Source organism: Haemaphysalis longicornis, unplaced genomic scaffold (genome assembly GCF_048455015.1).
Source record: "Haemaphysalis longicornis isolate Haplotype H1 unplaced genomic scaffold, Haemaphysalis longicornis Haplotype H1 scaffold_8, whole genome shotgun sequence".
In the NCBI taxonomy this organism is placed as follows: domain Eukaryota; kingdom Metazoa; phylum Arthropoda; class Arachnida; order Ixodida; family Ixodidae; genus Haemaphysalis; species Haemaphysalis longicornis.
Genome location: NW_027526445.1, coordinates 146,347,029 through 146,369,899, shown reverse-complemented (window position 1 = coordinate 146,369,899; position 22,871 = coordinate 146,347,029). Strand labels below are relative to the sequence as shown.

At 49.2% G+C, this 22,871-nt stretch overlaps 1 protein-coding gene across 1 annotated transcript; it reads right to left on the bottom strand.

The window, feature by feature from the left end:
- Positions 1-6,739: 6,739 nt before the first annotated feature.
- LOC144148513 (uncharacterized) lies at positions 6,740-22,325 on the bottom strand. The gene is made up of 3 exons (XM_077680036.1): positions 22,146-22,325; positions 9,531-9,643; positions 6,740-8,036 (listed from the first exon to the last, which is right to left on the bottom strand). The coding sequence occupies exons 1-3, from the start codon at positions 22,323-22,325 to the stop codon at positions 7,109-7,111; spliced, it is 1,221 nt and encodes a 406-aa protein (XP_077536162.1). The 3' UTR covers positions 6,740-7,108.
- Positions 22,326-22,871: the final 546 nt, after the last annotated feature.

Here is a 22,871-nt window from a genome sequence, read left to right as displayed (position 1 = left end):
TTCACAAAAATGTAAGGAGAGTGTGTCTTGGAACTGAGAGCATGGGACAGACGCAGATGATATGTTTCATATCTTCTGTTACACGGCACGTTGATTAGAGTGGTGAACAGTCTTGCTGAATTTTGCGGAGGAAATGCCGTGCGTATACCACGTTCACACGTGAGCGTTGCAGTACAGCTTCGTTGCGCTTGCTGAGCCCAGGAGGCACCTTAAAGCTGCATTTAGGGTAAAATTAATGCAGAGGCGTGTACCGAAGTCTTTTGTCAGCCCAAATGCAGCGCTGTGTCCTCCAGACAATCGAGGATGCCAGGGTTGCCGCACCCCTTCTTGTAAAACGAATAGCCAGCGCTGGAACAGAGAGGCTGTGGGCCGATGGGCTGCATTATCACCCACAACACTTCTGGCGGCCCCGGAGTGAACATGAAGCCATTCCAGTTCAACGCTGTGCCGCTTTTATGTTGCTTGGAGGCGCAGATAATGTATCTTATTGATTGATTGATTGATTGATTGATTGATTGATTGATTGATTGATTGATTGATTGATTGATTGATTGATTGATTGATTGATTGATTGATTGATTGATTGATTGATTGATTGATAAATTATGGGGTTTAACGCGCCGACGCTACTCAGGCGATGTGGCGCCCTGCAGTGGAAGGCTCTTGATTAATTTTGATCACCTGCGGATCTTTAACGCGCGCCGAAATCTCCAAAACACTGGCGCTCTCGCTTTTCCCATCCATCAGAAAAGCTGCCGCCGTGGCCGGGAATCGAACCCGCCTTGTTGGGCTCAGTAGCACAAGGCCTTTTCCACTGAGCCAAAAAGCAGCGCGCAGCCCAGCGAGCTCGGTATTCATCGTTGATGTCTTGTGGCTACGTGAGACACAAATGGTTGTTCGCGACGAGGGAATGCCAAGCCGAAGAGGCACCCGTCACTGATTAATCCGTGAACACATGCGTATGGGCTCTATAGTTGTTATTAATGAGATCCAAGGCAAAATATTTCAAAGATGGGGCCGGTACGTGTGCCTTTCGCTTGAAGCCAGGCACAGTGGTTGTGATTTTCATGGGAGGGAACATCCAGAATGGGTGAAGAAAAGGGGCTGGAGCCCGGTAATGTGAGGGTAGGACCTCCTGCGCCCTGGACGCATTGACTGCTGCTAGTGGATGCCAACACTGTCTTGTTACAATGCGCAGTTGCGTTCGACATATCTGCAATGCCCGCAGAGCATGCCGCCTACTTTCTGTCATGGTTCTCACACTAGATGTAGTCTTCGGAACCCCAAGACAGATTCGTAGTATTTTGGCCTGTAGGCCCTATAGCCATCGACAGTTCCCTTTCGAGAGTGGGGTCAGTTCTGGCAGAATGTAGCAGAGGAGGCCTTCACAGAAAGCGTCATAAAGCCTTAAAACGGAGTTGACGTGGCATCCACCAGATCTATTGGACAGCATACCAATAACGCGCGCAAATGGTGAGAGCTTCTCGTTTAAGCTGCGAGCGTGTGGTGGCCATGTCAGAGGGCGATCAAAGATGACACCAAAAAACTTGTGGTGATCGACGAATGGTATTGGTACGCAAACGGCCGGTAAATGGTTCTTGGATACATCCCGTTTAGTGAAGGCCATTGCGGCGCACTTGGAGGGGGTTATATGAAGGCCGCGTATCGCGAGAAACTTCGCAACCAAGTTAATTGCACGATAAAGCCTTCCTCTAATTGCACGTGGGTTGCGGCCTCCGCACGAAATGCATATATAGTCTGTGTACATTGAGATTTTCACCGATTGCGGCAAACATTCCTCAAGGCCAACCAGGGAAAGGTTAAAAAGAGTTGGGCTATGGACGCCGCCCTGGGGGATAACGCGGGTTACGTTGTGCGATGTTGTGTCACCGTCTGCTACGCGCATGTAGCTGCTTCTGCCAGAGAGGTAATCACAGATCCAATCGTACATGCGTCCCACAATACCATCAGACCCCAGTGCTGTGCAGATAGCTCCATGGTCGACCGGGCGCAGGCGGCCATGACATCATATGGGCTCCAGTGAATAAGGAACCACTCCCAATTTAGACGCTCAATAAATGTATTCTCTCTCTCTCTCTCTCTCTCTCTCTCTCTCTCCATGGAGCACACAGTCTGACGCCGAGTTTATGTCAATGAAGACTACAATGGTTAATTGCCGTAGAGCCTTCACCTGCTTAATGTGCTGCAAGGGCAATTACGCCATCTGTGCTGCTTCGGCCCATGCGGAAGCCTGACATCTGCGACGGATATATGTCTCACTGAGACCTCAATCCAAGCGCTGCAGCACCGTTTTCTCCATCAGTTTACCAATGTGGCTGAGGCGGAAAATTTGCCGATACGAGTCCATGTGCGTGGGCCCTTCTCCAGGTTTTCAGGTTGGCACGATGCGGGCGCGATACCACTCTGGTTCAAAGTCAACCAAGAATGGTTAAACACTGAGAGAAGCCACCACTTCGCATTAGCACTTAGATGGCTCAGAACCGCGTAGCTAATGCCGTCCGACCCTGTGGAAGAAGCTTTCTGAACTGAGGCCAGAGCGGTCTCGAACTCCGCCATGAAAAACGGTGTGTCCAGGTAGGACGTGTTCGCTGATGGAGGGCCTATTGCTCCTACGGGGCTTGTAGGACGTTACCCTTGCGCGGCCATTTTGGCATGGAAGGCGTCGGGTACATCCAGGTCAGTTATTTTCAAACTCAAGTAAATTGAGGTGGACGAATGTACCTGAGCCCGTGGTGCACGGAGATCACGAACTAGACTCTATATCCTCGTGACGGGCTTCCCGGGATCTAATTGGAGCAAAATGAAATCCATTCACGCTTGTCGAGGTTTTACAAATTTCTCTGAATGAGCTTTTGCATGCGTCTGGCTGCTCGTACATCTTCGATCGCTAAGGTTTTCCGCGCACGTCTTTCCGCCCTTTTAGGGATCGCCCGAAGATGATCGTATTCAGCGCCAGCCACAGTATACTCCTTTGGAAGCCTCCCGGCTTTACTGCACAACCTCCGGGTTTTCGTGGTGCTGTCAATAGCATCATCGTAAGACGAAATAGCCTCATCGTAAGTCCATTTCTTCGCACGTGCTCCGTGGTTGCGTGCACTGAACCACAATCACCGAGCATGCAGGCATATTGACGTCTCCTTCCCCACGATTCAGTTGTTTGTAAACAGAGGCAAACACTTTGACTGGAGAACTCGGACCGACCGTGGAAAATACCATCCAACTCTGTACCGTCCAGATGTGAGTTTTGTCAGTGCTGCCCTTTTGAGGGCATGCACTGATTTGTAAACGCCTTTGGAGCTGAAAACTGGGCACCACCATCGACATGTCAAGCGTACTTGCATAGCGCGGGCGGGGTATACCGAAAGATCAGCACAAACACGCGCTTACGCACACGCTCGCTTACGCCGGCGAGAGAGATAGAGAGAGAAAACTTTAATGAATACTGAAGAGGTTAGCCCCACAAACGGCGGGGCTTGCTACTTCAGATGGGGGTGAACATAGCGAGGTGAAAAAAAAAAAAAGAACAGGGGAAGAAGTGCGCACCAACAATGAATAAGAGGGAGAAGAAAATAAAATCAGTTCGGAACGTAGAAAAAAAATTACAGCACTAGGAGAAAAAATATCAGGATCCCAAGTTTAAAGAACATCGGTTAGTCCCGTGTCAGAAAGAAAAGTTAAGAGAGCCTTTGTCCCTCGCGCCGCGTCAGCGTGATTTTGCCACGGACCAAGAAAGTGACGCAGCTCTGAAGAGTGTCCTCGTAGCAGTCGCACTAGAGTTCTTTTAGCTGTTTCGCGTTGAGTTGTATGCTTGGGGCAGTAACACAAGACATGCTGTTAGTCGTCTCTCACAGAGCACACAGAGCACAATGGCGAGTCCGCCCAGCCTATCTTAAAAAGAAACCTACCGGTGAAGGCAACGTTCAGGCGTAGTCGGTGAAGGACACCCTCAGTTTTCTTTTGCAGACCTCGCGGAAACTGGAAATTGCACTGAGGGTCAATTACGTACAGAGGCAATGGTATCTTAAGAGGGTCCTGCCAAGCTGATAACTGCAGTTTCCATCCAAGCGCATTCACGGCCGTACTTCCGTCTTGTCTGGAATACGGGATTCCAATAGACACAAGCAGATTGTGCGCCTCTTTCCTTGCTGCGTCACAGATGACGTTCCCCTTGATGCCGGAATGACCTGGTAGCCATTGAAGCGAGATGCGGTGCCCGTCTCGTAGCCCTAGTGTGTGCAATGCGTTTAGCTCACGCACAAGTTGGCCGCAGCGGTGGGATGGCTTCATCAGTGCTTGCAAGGCAGGCCGTGAGTCGGTAAAAATCACCCATTGTCGAGCGGGACTATTGGTGATGTGAAGGAGTGCCGCCCTAATAGCAGTTAACTCAGTGAAGGTGGACGACGTCTTGTGACTGAGTTTCTCTTTCACAGTTAGTCCCACCGACGGAATCCAAACTCCAATGGCTGACGAGTCAGACTTCACGGATCCGTCTGTATATACCTGAATGTGGCCAAGATAACGCGAACTGATATGCTCCAGCGTGTCGTATCGCAAGGCTGGCTCAGGCAGAGATGATTTCTTGCCTATACCTGGTATGGTGAGGCCTATATCCCATGGTGCAGCTTTCCATGGCGGAAAGGCAGGCTTCCTTGGGCGTTCGAAGTTGGCCGGTAGGAGGCTCCGTACATGCGGGGAAGACACCTGTGCTAGAGGATGGTCAGCACACCGGGTTACGTGACGGAGGCTGGTGCGAAGGAACTCTTGGGCTTGGAGTGTCTGGGCGGACATACACCTTGCTTCGCAGAGAGTTCCATTCGTGGATGTGCACCTTGGAAGGCCCAGGCAGATGCGCAGAACTTGAGCCTGTGCACACTCTATCACTCTGAAGTTTGTCTTAGACAAACCAATCAGCGCTGGGAGCCTGTACCGCAGAAGGCCAAGGAATAGTGCCTTATAAAGTCGTAGTAGCGAAGGCACTGAGCAGCCCCATGTTTTTCCTGTCAGCATCCAGAAAATGGGCACAAATGAATGCAGGCGTTCTCTAAGGATACGGATATGGGGGGCCCAAGATAGTGAGCGATCTAATGTAACTCCGAGAAATTTTTAACCCAACGAATTGCGTAAACGACGCAGATGAGTCTCACTTGGGCGTATACTTCCTAAACCACTTGCTTCGTTTACTTTGAAAGTTTTTGCTTCTCAAGCTTCTTAAAAATCAAATGCGGAGAAATAAGTGGCCTGGCAAGCTACCGGAGGGAAGAAAGGTACCATCGACTAGGGCGCCATCTTTTCGGAAGAGAATCTACGCTACGCTAGTGGCAAGAGACGCTACCCAAAAACCCGAAAACCTAAAAAGAAGGCTCTCCGTTTCACACATTCTGCCTAGTAATTAAGTGCCATTATCATTCCAATGCAACAAATAGGAACTATATATTTTTGAATTGCTGAAGTTGCGGAGAGCCAATTATTTTTGCTGAACTACTTCGAGCGGCGCAGCTAAACGGCGTGGTTCTGCTTCGTGGCCTTGATGGCATTGCCAGAAAAAGTTGCCCCCGAGTATAGCAAACGGCTGACTGTGGCTGCCACGAAGTTTTGTAGCGCAAGCTACACTGGCCGAGGTTGAGCAGTTTCGCGTGGACCCCGAAGGGCCGTGGTGCGCAAGCGCGAGGAGCATTTCATTGGATTGGATTGAATTGAATTGAATTACATTGAATTGAAATGAATAGAAATGAATTGATTGGATTGGATTGGGCTGAATTGGATTGGACTAGATCCAATCCAATTGGAGTACGGCTGTGTAGAGAATTCGGTCTGCACATTCACCCGTCTGCGCATTCCAGAGGAGTGACGTCATAGCCGCGGCAGACGCACTGGCGCCGGCGCGTGCCCAGCTGTGCGCCTCCGTTGCGCAGTAGCCAAGTCTGACGCTGCGCCGGAGCCGCTTGATAGGCGTATCGCGTGGCTCCGGAGAGCCGTGAGCGTATGCGCGAAGAGCACTGACTGGACTGGACTGGACGGGATTGGATTGCTGAACCTTAGCTCACGCTACGTATATCCTGGCATAGCCGAACTAAGCCACAGCTAGTTTTTTCCATATATACTAGAGGCAAGGGCTGTCACTGTCGTTTACGTCACTCACTTGCAGGCCGTCCGCGCCAGCATAATAAATACGTTACAAGTATATATAACAGCATTACGTCTGCAACGGTCCTATACAAGCGCGTTTTAGTGGTCACAACAGAGCGAAGAGTGCTGCAAGGACACTGGGCAAAGCAATGGTAAACCAGAGACGAAGTAGAAACAGAAAAGACACTGATAAGAATTTAGTGCGTTTTCGTATCTCTTTTCTCTCCTTTTCACAACCGATTAACGAGTAAGTTTTTTTTTTCCAGGAACTCCTCCGGGAATACCTGGGCGAACTCGGTCGTCACTAAAAACGCTAGATGTCAGAAAAAACAGGATACTGAAAAGGAAGTTTCCTAGTTCTTTTAGATGCGTTAATTATAAAGATATCCTAGGTTGCTAAAACGTACTGCCCTTTGGTCTGAAGCAGCAGCCAAAAACACGTAGGGTAGTTTGGATGTCCACAAATACAAATTTTTGTGTACTCTCAGTATTCGTAGGATGATCTTATTTTTTCATAACGGCACAGCGCGATACATGCGGTGCTCTGCGTTCACTTTATGTATGCCACTACCTTGATCCGTATATTGTTAGCGATGTTATCTCGTTACAGTGACCCACCAAGAAGTCCAAACCAGAACCCTCCTTCTAGATATACCCTGCGCATGGTTCATTTACATTTATCTCAGTAAAAAATTCTACTGCGGTTTCAAAATTAGCCTTCCTTTTATAATATATCAGATTGCTCCACAACGAAAATAAATAAAAAAGCTTCTATAAGAATAAAAAAAACTACGTTTTCTGAGGCGTGACCCGGTGACGAGGAGCCAAGCTATAACGACAGTGTGCAGACAGCACAGGCACCAACGCACAATAAACCTGATTCAGGGGTGTATCCTCACTGGGCACTAGAGAGCGGGTTCAGCGTTGCACGCAGACGAACGTCCAGAGTTGGTGGTGAGGCCTACTCTTCATCCTTAACGTCCGTCACGCTGAGGTAACGAGTAATTCCTTGCACGCAGGAATCGCTCAAAGCGTCCAGCTGCACGCGTTGAGAAGAGTGGCACTTCACGGAGCTGCAAACGACACCGGTTATGACGAAGAACATCTTGCGAAGCCAAGAGTTAGCCGATTCAATCGCCGCCGCACACACGGCTTCGCTCATTCCGGTCAGCTTGGTCAGCTGGTCCCTGAGCGAAGGATAATCCGCAAGGTTTTCGAAAGCGAGAGCGCGGTTCTTGTCCAGGCTTTCGTATATGACGAAGCGTACCGCGTCGTTCAGCATAGACAGGTTGCGGGTGGTGCTGCGGGAGACGACGAAGCCCGGAAAATCAACCCTCATCCCGTCGATGTCGAAAGACGTCACGGTAGCGTTGTGCCTGAGGCAGAGGGCTAAGGACAGGATTCCCTGGCAGCAGCAGTCATACTCATCCCCGATCTTCTTCCTCGCCACGGTTCCTATCTTTCCCATCTGGTGCGTAGGCCAGTCATCAGATTCGCACTCGCCCTGCGGGTAACCGAAGTGGATTCCCCCGGGCCACTCAGGGTTCAGGAAACCGTGGGACAGGGTCACTTTGTGCAGCTGCAGCTTGAGCGCCGTGATGGTCCACGCTCGGGACAGGATTGGGCAGAACAAGTCTCCTATGGAAGGGCCGATGCCGTGGCTCACGACGAGCGTCAGAGTCCTGACAGAGCACGTGACAGCACGAAGGCTTTCGTTGAGGAGGTGTAGCGACGGCCCGGACAGTTTGCTTCGCGCGTCGAGGACCAGATGCTGCGGGCACGCTTCCGGAGAGGACAAGATGTTTCCGATCACCTTCACCAACTTGTCGCTCCAGGACAAGATCTCTATGCGGCCGTGATGAGTGATGAGGGTGGAGAGGAACTCGTCCCTGCGAACGATCCGGAGGATCAGTTAGTAAGGCCACGAGAGGACACAGGAAACATTAACGCAAAATGGTTAATCGGCTAGGTTGGCCAAAGCCCTAACAAGGCTGGCATAGACAAGAGAGTCTCCCACGTCCATTGCATCACCTTTCCAGTTGTGCGTATGTTAATACGACGCTACGGCCGAAAAATCACTGAATGAGTTTTCACCCGATTTTTAGGAGTTACACTAAGCGCGTACTATGTTTTTTTTAGTATGTCCCGAAAGAAATAAACACAGCGCACAGCGTGAATTTGCAGGGATGAATGGCACATTATGGACTGATGGGTAAGCCATGTTTCACTGCGTGGCCTAATAGCGGCTTTCGTTAAAACACGCATACAAGATATTCATAAGCATATTTTTTGCGGAGCACGTTCACTGCTAGCATGCTGTCGCAAAGTTTCTGTTATTAGGTCACCGCACATTTTGTGCATCCCGTAATGACTGTCGATTTGCGTTTTCTGCAAAATAAAATGGATTGTCTCGTGAACCGTAATAAGCAAAACTGCAACGCACTCACCCCTCCGGCAAATAAGGCACTTTTCCGATCTTGAGCGTCTTCAACGAACCGTTATAGTCAAGGGCTCCGATCAAATCAACAAACGCGTACGTAGTAACTTTCGAGTCGGATAAATCTAAAATCTCCAGTACGACGTTGCGTGCAAGAGCACTGGTGATCAGCTCTGTACCCGCGTCATGAAATTCGAAGTTGGATACGCGGAGCATCTGAAGCGTCGTATTGTCGCACAGCAGCGACGCAACTTGCTCCTCAACGCAGAACTCATGTTCGCAAAAATTCTCCAAGTGAAACGCCTTCAAGGAAGCAGCAAATTTCACGGCCGAACACAAAGCTTCGGCGAACGCTTCCGTACGAACTACGACGTGGAGGTCTTCAAGCCGTGTTGTCGATGTGAACGTAGTGTATAGGCCCGAGTAAGTGCAGCACCATTCGCGTTCCGGTAAGTCAAGGCACAGTTTTCTCAGTTCCGGGAGATGTTCAAGCAAGTCGACAACCCTCAACGGAAGTTCTTTTATCAGTGGCAACTTCAGGGTCAAATCTGTCAGCCCTGGGCAACGCAACAGCGCGTCCAGCATCCCATTCGAGTCGGACATGAAATAGTCATCCACAGTCATTCTTCCAAGACGCGGCGAAGCTCGGTTCACAAGCGTTGCGACTTCAAATGAGATGGGCTCTCCGTCACAAATTATGTCAGTAAGGTGAATACTTTCGAGGCGAGCGACCGATGCTTCCAACGCTCCGCAGGCTTCTTGAACGTTAACGTCCCCTTCTAGTTCCAGGTGTCGGAGGTCAGTCGTGTCTCCGATGTTTTGCAGCTTTCCTGATAGTTCTTCTGTCATGTCGAATGTCCACCGCCGGGCAATACTGTCAAGACGCATCGTTTGGACGCAGCGGTGCTTTCGTGGCAACCAAGTCAGGAAAAAAGACGAACCGTACGGCTCTTCGAGCTTGCAGAAGGCGGCTTCCATGCAGTGGCAGAACTGAAAGCTCGTGAGGGCCAAGTTGCCCGGCTCACTTTCGGACAGGTTCAAGCCATAGTTGTTCAGCACCTTGTTCCACAAAGTGACTTCGTCGCAAAGCCAACAAGCCTCGGCGCAGTCAGCAGTGCAAGGCCGGAAGAAATCAAGGAATTCAATCATGACGATTGGTCAGAATTGCTGTCGTTTGATTACGGCGTCGGGCTGTACAGCATAAAACACATCGTATGCTTTCGTTCCAACAGCATCATCTTGCGTATGTGACCCATGTGCGTAAGGGTTTGAAAGACGTCGTTTTGTCCGGTAGCTCCCTGTCAGTCTTGAACAGGGCTATAACCTCGTCACTGGGCCCTGCAATTAAAATCAACTTAAATTGAGTCCATTGCTGTCTACATTCAGAAATTGTCCTGCCATGAGTAGTTTAAAAGAACCATGAAGACGATTTGCAGGTTTGCTTAGGTCTTGGTAGTCCGAGACTCCCAACATTCTTTGGTGCAAAACACTGTTACTACTATAAAAAAATTCATGCAAAGTCTTATATAAAACTGCACCTGTTTCCTAAATGGCCATATTTCTTTCCAACGGATATCACGAAGTACAGCCGGTAAAAGGCTTGTCTATAACACAGCGTTCGTACTCTCAGCCCTATCCTGCCCCGCCGGAGCGGGATTTGAATGAAACTACTGCGGAATTCTGAAGTCTTAGCCCTTCGCTTTTGCCTCCGACATGTTTGGAACGAGTATTATTCGGCAGTTTTCGTATGTAGCTGGTTGAAGTTGAAATCGCTGTTATAGACAAGCGTTTTACCGGCTGTACTTCCGGACAAGGCAAACAAGGGTATATAAGTACGTCGACTGCATGCGAGTGATTTTAGATTGGTCCGAAGTGGAATTAGGGACTGCCTGTGGGTAAATCGACTAAAACATGTACAGCGTTCAATGTTTTTATTGACGTGGGCATCGCTTCCGGGCATGTTTCAGACAACAAAGCTCAACCTGCAGCTTTCGTTAGGGTGCAAAGGAAATAATACCAAACCAAACTTACTATGTTACAACGAGAAAACAAGCATCCAGAGTCGCAAATTCACCTTCTGGTTTTGACACCTACCAGATGCACGTAAGTGAGAGGATGTTTTGTGTCGCTTGTTTGCAAGAGCCGAACAAAGGAGGAGCAGTCTCTCTCGGAAATCTTCGTTTGTTTTTAACAAAATAATCCAAACTCCGTACAAGTCGGTACGTATGTTCTCTTAGTTACATAAACCAGACAATCGCCAAAATGTAATTATTGTGCAGTATACTCGACATATTTGCTTTTGCGCGTGGTTTGTTTCTGCCTGATGTAAAACTGTGCCCGCCTCTTTATTGGCTAAAGGAAAATTCTGTTTTCCCTATGGAACGCTTAAGGAAGACAAAGAAGCGTATTGAATTCTCGTCATCCTTCATAGGAAACTGTTTTTTCCCTGAAAAACAGACATCTTTCCATTCAATTTGTTTAACCCAGCATAGAGATATTTAAAATCATACATCCATTTTCCGGTCGCAGACATGCATCCAACTGAATGTTGGTTGCATGAAAAAAAAAGAAATGTGTCGTTTTTAAATTGCATTGCGCAAACCGCAACCAGCCACTGTAATTGCGAGACAACTTCTTAATCAGCCTCTCAGAACCGGCAACCGAAATTGGGCCGATAGAACGAAAACGCTTGGCGAAGTAGTCTTTCTTTCTTGAATTTCCATTTTCCTCCTGTTTCTATTAATTCGTAGTCCGTCCTCCGAAGGCGTTCTAAGCCAAATTGAAAGTTGCCGCAAAATTTTGCATTTTATAACATTAATGGCAAACAATAGCGAAAACTTAAATAGTTGCCGCTTTAAAAGGCAAATAAAAAAATATAAAGCGACGCAAGCACGGTGCAAGAGTATGGAAGTCTTTCATAATCCATAGGATTCTGCCTTAAAATCGCGTAGGCAGACCTAAGTGCTTTGGGAAATTAATGTCTTACAATGAGGTGCGAACGCTTAGGACCTCGCTCGACAGGCGGACAGAACAGGGACCGAGGCGAGCGAGAGGGAAGCAAACATTTAGAGGGAAGCAGGCATACATTTAAGGACACAAAGACATTACTCTCTAAGGGCGCTTCCTCTACAACCACACCTCATTCAAGGTCAATTAATCGTAGTGACGACGGGGCAGCGCTAAATCCGAACTACTGTCATGAGGCAGGCTCGGCGAGGTGCGATAACAGGCACGGGAAACAACATGGCGTTTGCGAGGTGATTATGCGCATCGAAAGGCTGTTTACACTTTCCGCTCAGCACACTTATCGATTTGTTCGTTAGATGTTTATCTCCATAATTTCTTACATCGCTCCCAAAATCTAGGACTGAACACCACCTCAATCCCTCCTTCAATGACTGCATAGCTAGATTTTGCTTCCCGGAGAAATTTACAGCACAAATTTCTTCGAAAGCTGGTTATTCACTCACGCATGATACCTATTTCTGACCAAGAGTTTGGAAATGTTTTATCTTCCACTCGTTTTCGCACTATTTCATGGAAGTGTTCCTGCGTTCCTGCTACTGCCCAGGCGCGTGCTTTCGCAAATACACTGCTGCACACACCTTTTTCGAGCCTCTTCTATACCTACACGTTTAGGCGTTATCTGCAACCACCCAGACCTCTTCATGGCGTTACGCCGTAGCTGCCTCGGGCGTGCTCCCCGACGCCTCGAAGACATACCTGAATTTTGGGGTCAAGACGCCGGGAAGAGCTGGGTGTCGGGGTGAGGTGTGTCGCCGTTCCTGTTGTACTTCTTCTTTTGTTTTAATTAGCTTCTTGACGAGAGAAGGAAACAGCCAAGACCTTTAAGAGGGAAGAAGGAGCGATGTAGAGGGTTCCCCACTTTATTCAGTGCACTTTCTTTCATTTAACGCCCCGATTTGTTTTACCGAAGATAATCTAAATTTAACACCCAAGCCCCAAACGAGCCCAGTCAACGCGTTCGGTGTTGCCAATCCCCCTTGTGGATACGCGTCGAACACAACGAGGCCATCATCATTATCACCACCCCACCACCTTCACCATTGTAATCGTTAATTCATTCAGTCAGAATCACCCGAGGGCCTATTTCGAAACACTTCGCTGCTCAGAGCACCCACTTGACATGTCTGTTTGCGCGATTGAGAACGGTAATTAAACGTCGTCATCGGATGCACCCCAAGCCTACAGCGACCTAAAACATTGGAAATCCCTATTATTAAAAAAAAAAACGCGTAGACTTGAGTTTAGGGGAAAAAATTAGAAAAAAACTTCAATGAAAACCAAGACAAACCAGCTGCGGCTGCAACCCAATCCGTCAGCTGCAGTACTCAGTACTCTACATCGAGGCCACAGGGACTGAACGGTGGGCACCAATTAGCAGGCGCTCAAAAGAATAGCGCGCGCAGTGACATCCCACATGTAACGTGGGTTCGCTGTACAACAAAGCGTTTGGAAACACGCAACGAGAGGACTCCGATATTATACTGCATTGCAGGACGAGTTATAGATACGATTAGCAGGACTCTGAAAAAAAAAACCGAAATTCGTCTGCATACTGATATTGTCGCCCCCAGAAAACGAATATACTAGTGTCTGTGGCAGTACCCTCAAAATCATCTTGTAACTAATAAAAAATGATGCTATCAGTCGCACGGCAAAGATGTCGTTAACGGGACTAGGCACGATTTTTTTAACTGACAATCGACGTGCCCTTGATTTCTGCGATAGAAATAAGCAATACGTGTGGAAAACGGTATTTTAACACAAAAATTCAAAAAGAGCTCGCGCCGTAGACTAGAACTGGTGGCTGCATTCCAAGTCGAATAGGGGCGAACGGTTGTAATAGGTGGCGCGAAAAAAAATGGAATGCGGTAAAATTGAATTAACTTGAACAAACCTCCACATGTTTATCGTGGGAGAATTGAGACGGGAGAAGAAAAGTGTGAAAGGTGTGTGGGTGATGAGAAGAGAGGCATTTACTCGGTATTTGGCGGCAGAAGTCTGTCGTCTTTACGACATTTGCCGCTGAGTGAACAGATACGGGTCCTTTTTTATTATTTAATCATTTTTTAGGACGCGCACTGCCATGTTTTGCCGCTCTCCTCCCCGGCTGACTGACCTGGCTCACAAAAGCCCGCATCGCTTGGTTACGACAGTAATTAGAGAACGCGGCGCCGCGGACACTTGCGGCAACGTCTTGGAGCGTTCGCAAGGTTGCCACCGTATGTTAGTTGCCAGATTTATTCCCAGCAACATTCCATCACGCACCCCTGGAGATGTATATCCCGCTCTTCACGCCGTTTCAGACGTGACACCGACGCCCCATTTATTTTTACCAGCTGGGGGAAGACTGGAGAAGACCAGAGATATTCGCTCAGGTTGGCAAGTTGGCCACACTAATACTGTGCCGCACGTCGAGATAGTGTGCTCTCTCTCTCTCGAGAGAGAGAGAGGATATTTTAACGCCTTTCTCCCCAGTCTGTGCCAACGGATTTTAAATAGCCTGGGTGCACGTTTCGGACTTTGCGGGTATCTCATGCAAGTGGCGCGCCATCACCGGATTCCGTTTCTGTGCCTTGGCTCGGATAGACGAGCATTGGAACTCCTGAACAGGCTGCTTTCAGGGGCAAGAGGTAGTTGGGATGCGCTCCCATAGCCGCCTGGATTCAACTGAACGCCCCAATTACTACGGGCGCGCATGACCAGAAATCGTAGTAAAAATTTATAAAGAGATCCTTCTGGATATGTCTTATGAAGGGATATGAGCCATATCGCGACGAAAGTAGGCACGTTGAGAGGTAGTTAATCTGTCTCTTTTCGAACAGTGAGTTTGTACCAGGTGACAAGCCGAGTACTTCTCTGCAAGGCTCCAGTGCAGCTCGTTCGTCCAGAGAACGTCATTGATCGCAACGAAAAGAAGCGTAGAATACAAAACGCCGGAACTAAAGGCATTTTGAACTTAGGGTGTGCTACGTTCAAGCCCCTCACATAACTAACGAAGAACCCCAGCAATTTTTTTGTCATTGTTGTTTAGCTTGTTTTGCTCTCTTGCGTTTTAACGTTTATTACATATGACATATACACCTACGCCCCTTGTCCATAAGCACTGTTCTCAGCTAAAGGTTTTTCATTATTGCAGGTGGACCACCAGCAATCGTCCGTGAAGCAGCGACGTAAACAATCTGCGCGAAAATGTCCTACCGGGGTTAGCACAGGAATTTTCCGCGTGTAAAACAACGCAGGCTGGTTCACACCACTAAGGAACAAAGAGTCTGCAAAGGCTTTCCGTGCTCGCGGTCTAAACGGCTTGGACAACAATTTATAAACGCTCAATGCTCGTCGCCTTGTCACTTTCTGGTCAAAATAAATCCACCTCCACCTGAGCTCGTAGTCAACCTAAGGTTACTCCGGGTATACCCACATTGCTCAATATATGGGTGTCACCACGCGTAGCGCAATGGGTATGGCTTCGAGGGCACATAAATCAATATACGGCCGCAACTGTACAAGGATTGAGCAAGATGCCGTCGGATTACCACGCTTCGAGCTCGATACGTGGAGGGTCATAGTCGCACGGTTTGGAAGATTTACCGGAAGGAATCTCGGAGTGGTCCCGCCCTCTTCGTATTCCATAAAGGTTGTCCGGCCTCCACACCTGCCGGCTAGCTCGTTCCGCAGGTTTAGTGAAAACTTTTTCTTGCACCGTGCACCACTTTGTTCTTTATAAGAAGCTCTCAGATCCGTCCCCACAGGGCCGATGTTCCGTCCCTGCGTAAAGATCGGACGGCACAAGAGATTGAACGAGCAGTGCGGCCATTACAGACAACCGACTGCTTCAGAAATTGCCGATCTAATTCCCACGGGACGGCACCCGCCGGTGAAATGACCGAGATGGCTCGCTTCCATTGCCTGTGTGTTCAAGATCACTAAGCGTGACATGTTTGCTTCCGAAGGGGGCAATGAAAGTGAACTGGGGCGTTTATTTTGGAGGACTTTGGTCCGTTGGCATAAGGAACAGCGGAATTATAAGACAAGAAAAAACCAAGAAGCTTCTCCCCTAGCCTTAATGTCCGGCGCACACAGTGGAAGAAAATGTTAGCGCGGGTTATTGTCCAATTTTACGCCCTGAAAAATAACGCAAAACAAAGTCTGATGGTCGCCAAGCTACAGAGTGTATATATTGGGACACTGATCCGGTTTGCACAGTTACCGTGAGGCGAGGAACTTATGGGAGACAGAAGGGGTGTGGCAGGTAAAGAACAGCGATTCTCCGTTTTTCTGCGATGCATATACGAGCGTATAAAGGCGAATAGGAACCGACGCAAACAAACGAGGGCAATCAAAGTAAAGGTATCTCGAAGAACACGGGCCCGAAGGGTATTTTAAGCTACCAAATTAAATAGAAATGTCAACTTCAGTACGAAGTGAACTGAATTCCATCTCGAGTTTGCGAAATAAAGTAAAATCGACAATTCTTTGCTTTCTTTTAAGAATGACAGACTTTAGGAGCACGTCGGTGCAGCGAAATGCCGCAACCATCGCGTGGAAAATAAGCGGTGCCGCCTTTGGATCAAATCACCTTGCCTGTATTGCGGGGGACGACAGAGGCCTATTTAATGTTAACTGGAGAGGTCAGCTCTGCAGCAGGCAGTGCTTGCTATGCCGTATGGGAATGATTACGATGAATTGGGGTGAATAACAATTGAACAACAAAAATATGGAAAACAAAAATAAGATATAAAAACGAGACCAAATAAAATGCCAGAAACGAAGTTATAGACAGATAGATTAATCCAAAAGAAGAGAAAATGTTATCAAAGAGTAGAGAACGCCAAATCAACATAGGAAAAAAAAATTAGCAGTGGCTGAGCTCGGCTATGCCAGGATATTCGTAGCGTGAGCCAAGGTTCAGCTGCTTATTCTTAACTTTCCTGGTTGACTAGGGTTAGCTTGATTATCATGCTTACTGCTGCTTCAATGACCCACATACAGTATACGCATTATGTGGCACATGTATATTTATCAAGCGGTTCCGGCGCAGCGTTACCGATCGCCCCAGAGCTATGTTGGTTACACAGTCGCACGCCGGTGTTGCTGCGACGCACGAGCCATCGGCTCCACACCCGGCCACCCCTCGCATAATCATCCAGTGGGCCAGGCCGCCACGTGCGGAACGGAGGTCGGCGAAGAGCTGGACGTGGGGGGTGTGTGAGAGACGCCGAGCAGCGAGCAACCTTCTGTGCGCCGTGGGACGTCACTGCTCCTCGCGCATGCGCAGCACGACTCTCCAAGAGCCACGCGAAACTCGTAGCTCAAGCTACAAAAGTATGCAAAATTTTCGCCTCTGAAGGCTGGCAAGGGGGCAGAAAGTGACACAATAGAAGCCTTGCTGCGCGTCGGGCACGAGACAGGCAGTTAGCCGCTGTTGCTCGCTCGGCGGCAAATAGCGAGCAGAAAGACAAGTGCTTAGTTGTCTCGTGCACAGCGCATGTGGGGAACAGTGATATGTTCTCCCACCTTATTCCGAACTTGAATGCTCGCGTGTAAGCCACGTTGAGGCACAGACGATGCAGCACGGCTTCAGCCCTTTTGCTTAGGCTGCGTGGGAAACGAAGTTCGCAATGAGGGTAAATGACATGCAGAGACAGATGTGTGCTTTGAGGGTCCTGCAACTTCGACATGGGCTCTGTCGATCCATTTCACGAGGTAAGGGCACTGCGGAGGAGAAACGCGACCAAGGGCTCCTCCGATCGGCCTACCAGCACGACGACACCGGTTTCTGGAAGTTTTCTGTGAGGTTTCCCTTCATTTTTAACTACTTGCACTGGCGTCATAGCGCTGTCGGAGCCCATCGGAAAAAGCTTTACAATTACACGCTTGAAGAGGTATCTGCTTCGGCGAGCAAATCATGGAACGCGATTCTGTGCTCACCGCCTCTACGTCTCCCGCAGTGTTTTGGCTCGAAGGACAAGCAGAGAGCGTGATTCTATCCTTGCGGCGAGATCCGGCGCGTCCAGAGACTCAAGCGTCGCATGTTTTCCGGCTCCTTTGCTTGCAGAGGAAGCCGCGGAGGCGGGATTTCCTGCGCATGCAAAATAAATAGCGCGATTTTGGGCACTACATAGCACGAAGTATGAGTATTCTGAAGAGCTTCCGCCCCGCTGCGCTGCCATAACAAGAGAGTTCAAAGAAATGGCGTTTTGCTGTTGTTTAGTTCGGTGTCTCTGCTTTCCAGTTATCTAATTTCAAATAATTTTTGCGTTGATTGCAAGCCCGGATTTATTACATAAATGCGGCCGCCCTTCCCCCACATGGAAGGTAAGCATGAAGCTTGCCGGGAAAAGTCTATACTCGGAGACTACTCAATGCTAGAAGACTATTCTTTGACCGGAGCAGCTACCGTCTATGGCGTCAGAAGGTATCATAACAGGAAGATTGCAATAAGGCTGGCGGAGCCAGTTCTGTTGCTTGGGCAAAGCAGTGCGCGTACGTTGTGGGGCCCAGTCACTGAGGCGTCGTGTCGCTCGCACCTTCAAATTTGGGCATCATTATACGCTGACCTATTTTTTAGACTGAGTTCGGTGTCTTATAGTGTTCGTATAAGACCGGCGTGGCCCACGCGAAACCCTCCTTCTTGTTTTGCAGCCATCCCAAAATCTACTTACATAGTCAAAGTGAATTGGAAGCGAAGCGTGAAACGAGAGCGTCATTTATTCCGACGCCTCGCGGAGCGGGGTAGCTTTTATTCTCGCCCACGTTCACGAACCACCTTGAAGTGTCGGGCTCAGGTGTGAATTCACTCGCAAAGCGACTCCGCTGCTGTATGCTGAGCAGTGGACGAATGAACGCAGTCGGCCATTCGGCTCACGTCCGGTGCCAGCCGTGCCTAAGTACCCTCGTTAAGTTTCCATTAGGGTCGGCTCGCGGTTCCCTCCCGCGGAGAGCCGTTTCACACGTGGGACTGTGCACTGTGCGGAGAAATACAAAAAGAGCAATAATCTGAAACCGAGGCCCTTACTTAAGATGCCTATCATTCGCCTTGAAACAAAAGCCGCTTCATTTCACTGGCGGGTGAAGTGGCACCTTGGTAAGGAGGCAGAAAAGACAAACAGCGCTGGGCACATCCATGAAATAAGTTAGTAGATCAAGGCCGCGTGGTACCAATGATATGTTTCTCAAGATAAAGTGAAGCGTTCTTTTTACTCTTTTATTGTAGATTGTAGAAGATAGGCGATGTTTAAATGTAGTGAGGTAGGAATCTGAACATTCACAAATAGGTGCATGTCAACTGACGCTTCGCCAATGAGATGCCGTCAGTGGTGGTATATCGGCCATTGACTGGTTGCTCAATCCTAACGGAGCGAAGAAGCAAATTAAAAAAAAACTCCCATCTCCCCTCGCGGGAACCCCTGTGTAGATGCGACGCATAGGCGGAGCGGCGAAGGGACCGCGTTTTATAGCGCGCATAACGTTGAGGGGACTGCGTAAGCCGGTCCCAGTCGATGACGACGTTGGCTTACTTGTAAAGCGGCGTGGATTCTAGGTGTTTGAGCCAAACGTGGATGTCCCTTCGCCGGAGAACGGCACACCGGTTATATGCGCAGCGCGCCCGAAGGAGAGGAAACCGCGGAAGAGAGAGTACTGCACATGCGCCGGCCCCAGCGCGTCTGCCGCGGCTATGACGCAACACAATCCAACACAATCCACTTTAACCCAATGCAATCCAAATCCAATCCAATCCAAGCCAGGCCAGGCCAATCCAATCCAATCCAATCCAAGCCAAGCCAATCCAATCCAATCCAATCCAATCCAATCCAATCCAATCCAATCCAATGCCCCTCGCGAGAGAGTGTTCGCTACGGAGAGGAGAGGGGGTGAGCGGTGGAGAGCGCAGCTGGCGCGGCGAGGAGAATGGGTGTAACGTACTATTTTGGTCACATACTGCCGCTACTGTAGCATGAAGATCGGAAGGAAGAAGTCGAGACGTCGAAGAAGTTTTAAGGTTAACTTGTTTACTTTACGGATGACATTGATGACATTTAGCACATACAAACTTGAGACAATTACACTTATTACATAGATGAAAAAGGCAGTCAAAAGATTCAGAGTACTTAACGAAACATGGTTGGCGGGCGAAGGGCTCCCGGCGTCTGGCCCCGACGATCGGCAGCAAGCGGCTCTCCTGGTGTTGCTCGCTCTCTCGCCGCTCGCTCAATAGCCAGAGGGGCCGCGTTTATATTTGCCTTGGGGGGACGCATTGGGGGAAAAAGCGCATCCTAGCGTGTGCGGACTACCGGGAGCAAGTCTAAGGCACACCCGCAGCCAATCAGGAAGACGTTTCTTAGCTCCAATCAGACATGTCCCCGCCAAAGTGAAAAGGAAAAAATCACACACAGAAGACACAAAGTTCTAACTCGAAGGCGCCCGTTTCTGGCAAAAGAATTACTGGGGAGAATAAAGTAAAGGTATACAAACTCGAAAAGGAGAAAAGAGAGGCGGCCGTTTGGACGAGACCGGGGGTCGGAGAACATAGCGGCCCGCGTAGGCGCGCAACGGGGGTCGGAGACGCCAGTGCGTGCCGTAACAGAAGTCGAGGCGAGGGTTCGCTTCCCCCAACAGCCGCGACTCTCGGTTTCTCTCTCTCTCTCTCGGTCGGTAAGCGCGCAGAGACAAACTTCGCATGCTCTTCTTAGAAAAAACGGGGCAGGGCCCAGCCGCGTCCGAAGCGCCTTCACACAAACACTTGGGAGGAAGAGCCCCGGCGGCCGCACAGAACTAAAAGACAACCAGAAAACATCAAGGGATCTCCTCTTCGCGACACCTTCCCCGACGGAAAAAAAGAGTGCCCTCACTCTTGCACAAAGTTTAAAACATAAGAAAACATTTTCGCCAACTCACAGAGATACTGAAATGACATGGCATGCGGACTCGAGAAGACAACAACAGGCTCGCACACATGTTGATCGATGAAGTATGTAGGCTGGATCAGTCACCACACACGCGTGCACCTAACAGAGTTCCGTTTTCAGTTCACACACGCACAGTCTCTTGTCAAACACAGGCGAAACACTTCTTTTACACGACACAACAAGAAAATAACAAGGACACCATGAATAACATTAAAATAACATGCGCATTCTAAAACTCATACACTAAAAAAGATCGAAAAACCAGCTCCGCTAGCCGGGCCGCACACTCAGTTCTTGGGAGCTTGACGCGAAACAAAATCTGTCCTTAGACAACAGGTCGCATAGACCATAACCCGAAATAAATCAAACCGCTAGCCAACTCAAAATAATCTGCAAATCAAAACCTAAGCGCAGTCTGGGCAATCGCCACTCGAGCAAAGACGGCCCTTGCATATAAATTACCACAAACGGCTTAAACGAAGGCTCTACAAGACAGAAATAAAATTATATACAAGAGCTCACTCTATTGGAGTTATATCTCACGAACAAGTGGAAACCTACGGGCACTAGCAATTGTTGGTCACTTAACCCGGCACATTTTTACACTCACCCCTACCTGTTTTAAAGCCATCCTTCCCGTCTATTATGACAAGAATACCCAAAGTAGACCGCAACGCTTCTTAAAACATCGGCAAACAACTCAAAGGAACGGCTACGAAAATGAGCTACTTGAAAAACTGCAAAACATCGAAACATAAAAGCTACAAAATGTATAACTTGGCGGTCGCACACATGATACAAGAATGTTGGCGCCTGGAGAGGCTTGTAAGCACATTTCAGACGCTCTTCGTCAGTCAATACTCAGAAATAAACAATAAAACCGAGCAAATCTCTAGACATACTTATCATGAGCGCGAGCGTTAGAAATGATAAAGGTAAGACATGATGAAATATTTGCACACAAGACTTTAAAAGTATACGTATCGGCTACCCTACATGCTAACAAAATAAGAACAGAGACTGCCGAATATCAGCAGTGGTGAGAAACCTTCGCCCACCCGACGCAATCGCAGAACTGCACGCCCGCGGGCTCTCCCCGTCCGCGGCATCCCGGGCACCCCTGCTGGTGTCTTTGTTTGTACTTCGAGTAGCGGCGTGCAGCGGAAACATCTCTCAACTCCTCGTTTCCCTCAGACCCCCAACCCCGAAGTGGCTGCCGTATTTGCTTCAAGACAAAACCTAACTGCGGTGGAAAGGAGCCGAGGAAACGGATATCAGCAGTCTCTAATATAGCGAGATCTGCGTAAAAATCAGCCTTTTCATAGGCGCGCGGGGGTCTTCTTCGGGGCTCCTTCGCCGGGAGAGCCGAACGCTTGTGCCGTTAAGATTCTGACTACAAAGCTGTCCAACTCCCGCGCGAAGAGCCCACATACCCCACGAAAAAACGGCTGCACGCTCATAAATTTTTGCCTCAGCATCGACAGCGGCTAGTTACATAAGCAGGCTGGTGCTGGCAAAAAAATGAACCAAAGACAACCAATCAGTGGGCGCCCCGGACACGCGGAGAAGAAAAGCCTACAGGCCCACAGTCATGCGGTGCGCCGAGAGGCAAAAATCTCTCACCTTACTGCGTGCGCGGGAGGCTTGCCGCCGCGATGGAGTTCGGAGGCCGTGGCGACGCTCGGTCCGCGTCGGGGTCGGGGGCTCTCCCTCGCAGGAGCCGGAGGCGAGCATGAGGGGCCCGGCTTGCCTCGGGCTGGTAGCGCGGTGCCGGCCGTGAAGCCGGAGAGTCTTGCGCTGTCGCACATGTCGCTTGTTTCCGCCGCCCACGGAGTGCGGACGGATGGCGCGAACTCGGGTGTAGCCCGAAACAACCCATTCCCGTTTGAACCCGCCCCGCTTGAACCCATTCCCGAAACGCCCTTCCCGTTTGGCCCGTCCCGTGTACGCCCGTTCCCAAAACGCCCTTCCCGTTTGGCCGCTTTCTGTTTCAACCCGTTCCCAAAACACCCTTCCCGTTTCAACCCGCTCCCAAAACGCCCGCTTCGAATAGCTCAGATAAGTTTCTGAGCTCGCAGTTCACTTCCCAGTGAACGCAAGCACGTCTTGTATAATTCTCAAACTTATCTTGTGTAGCTGTCCAAGACATCTTGATCTGCACATTAGGACAGCTACCACACTTCTATACGACATCTGGGCAAGACCTCCAAGATGTCTACGCAACACCTGAAGATTTTTATAGACATTGCCAAGACTGGAGATAGCCATCCTGTAGCTGGGCTAACGCGACGCTATGCCTGAGCTACAAGTCTTGCAAGATATTCTCGATGATATCTCAGAGACTGCTAAAAATT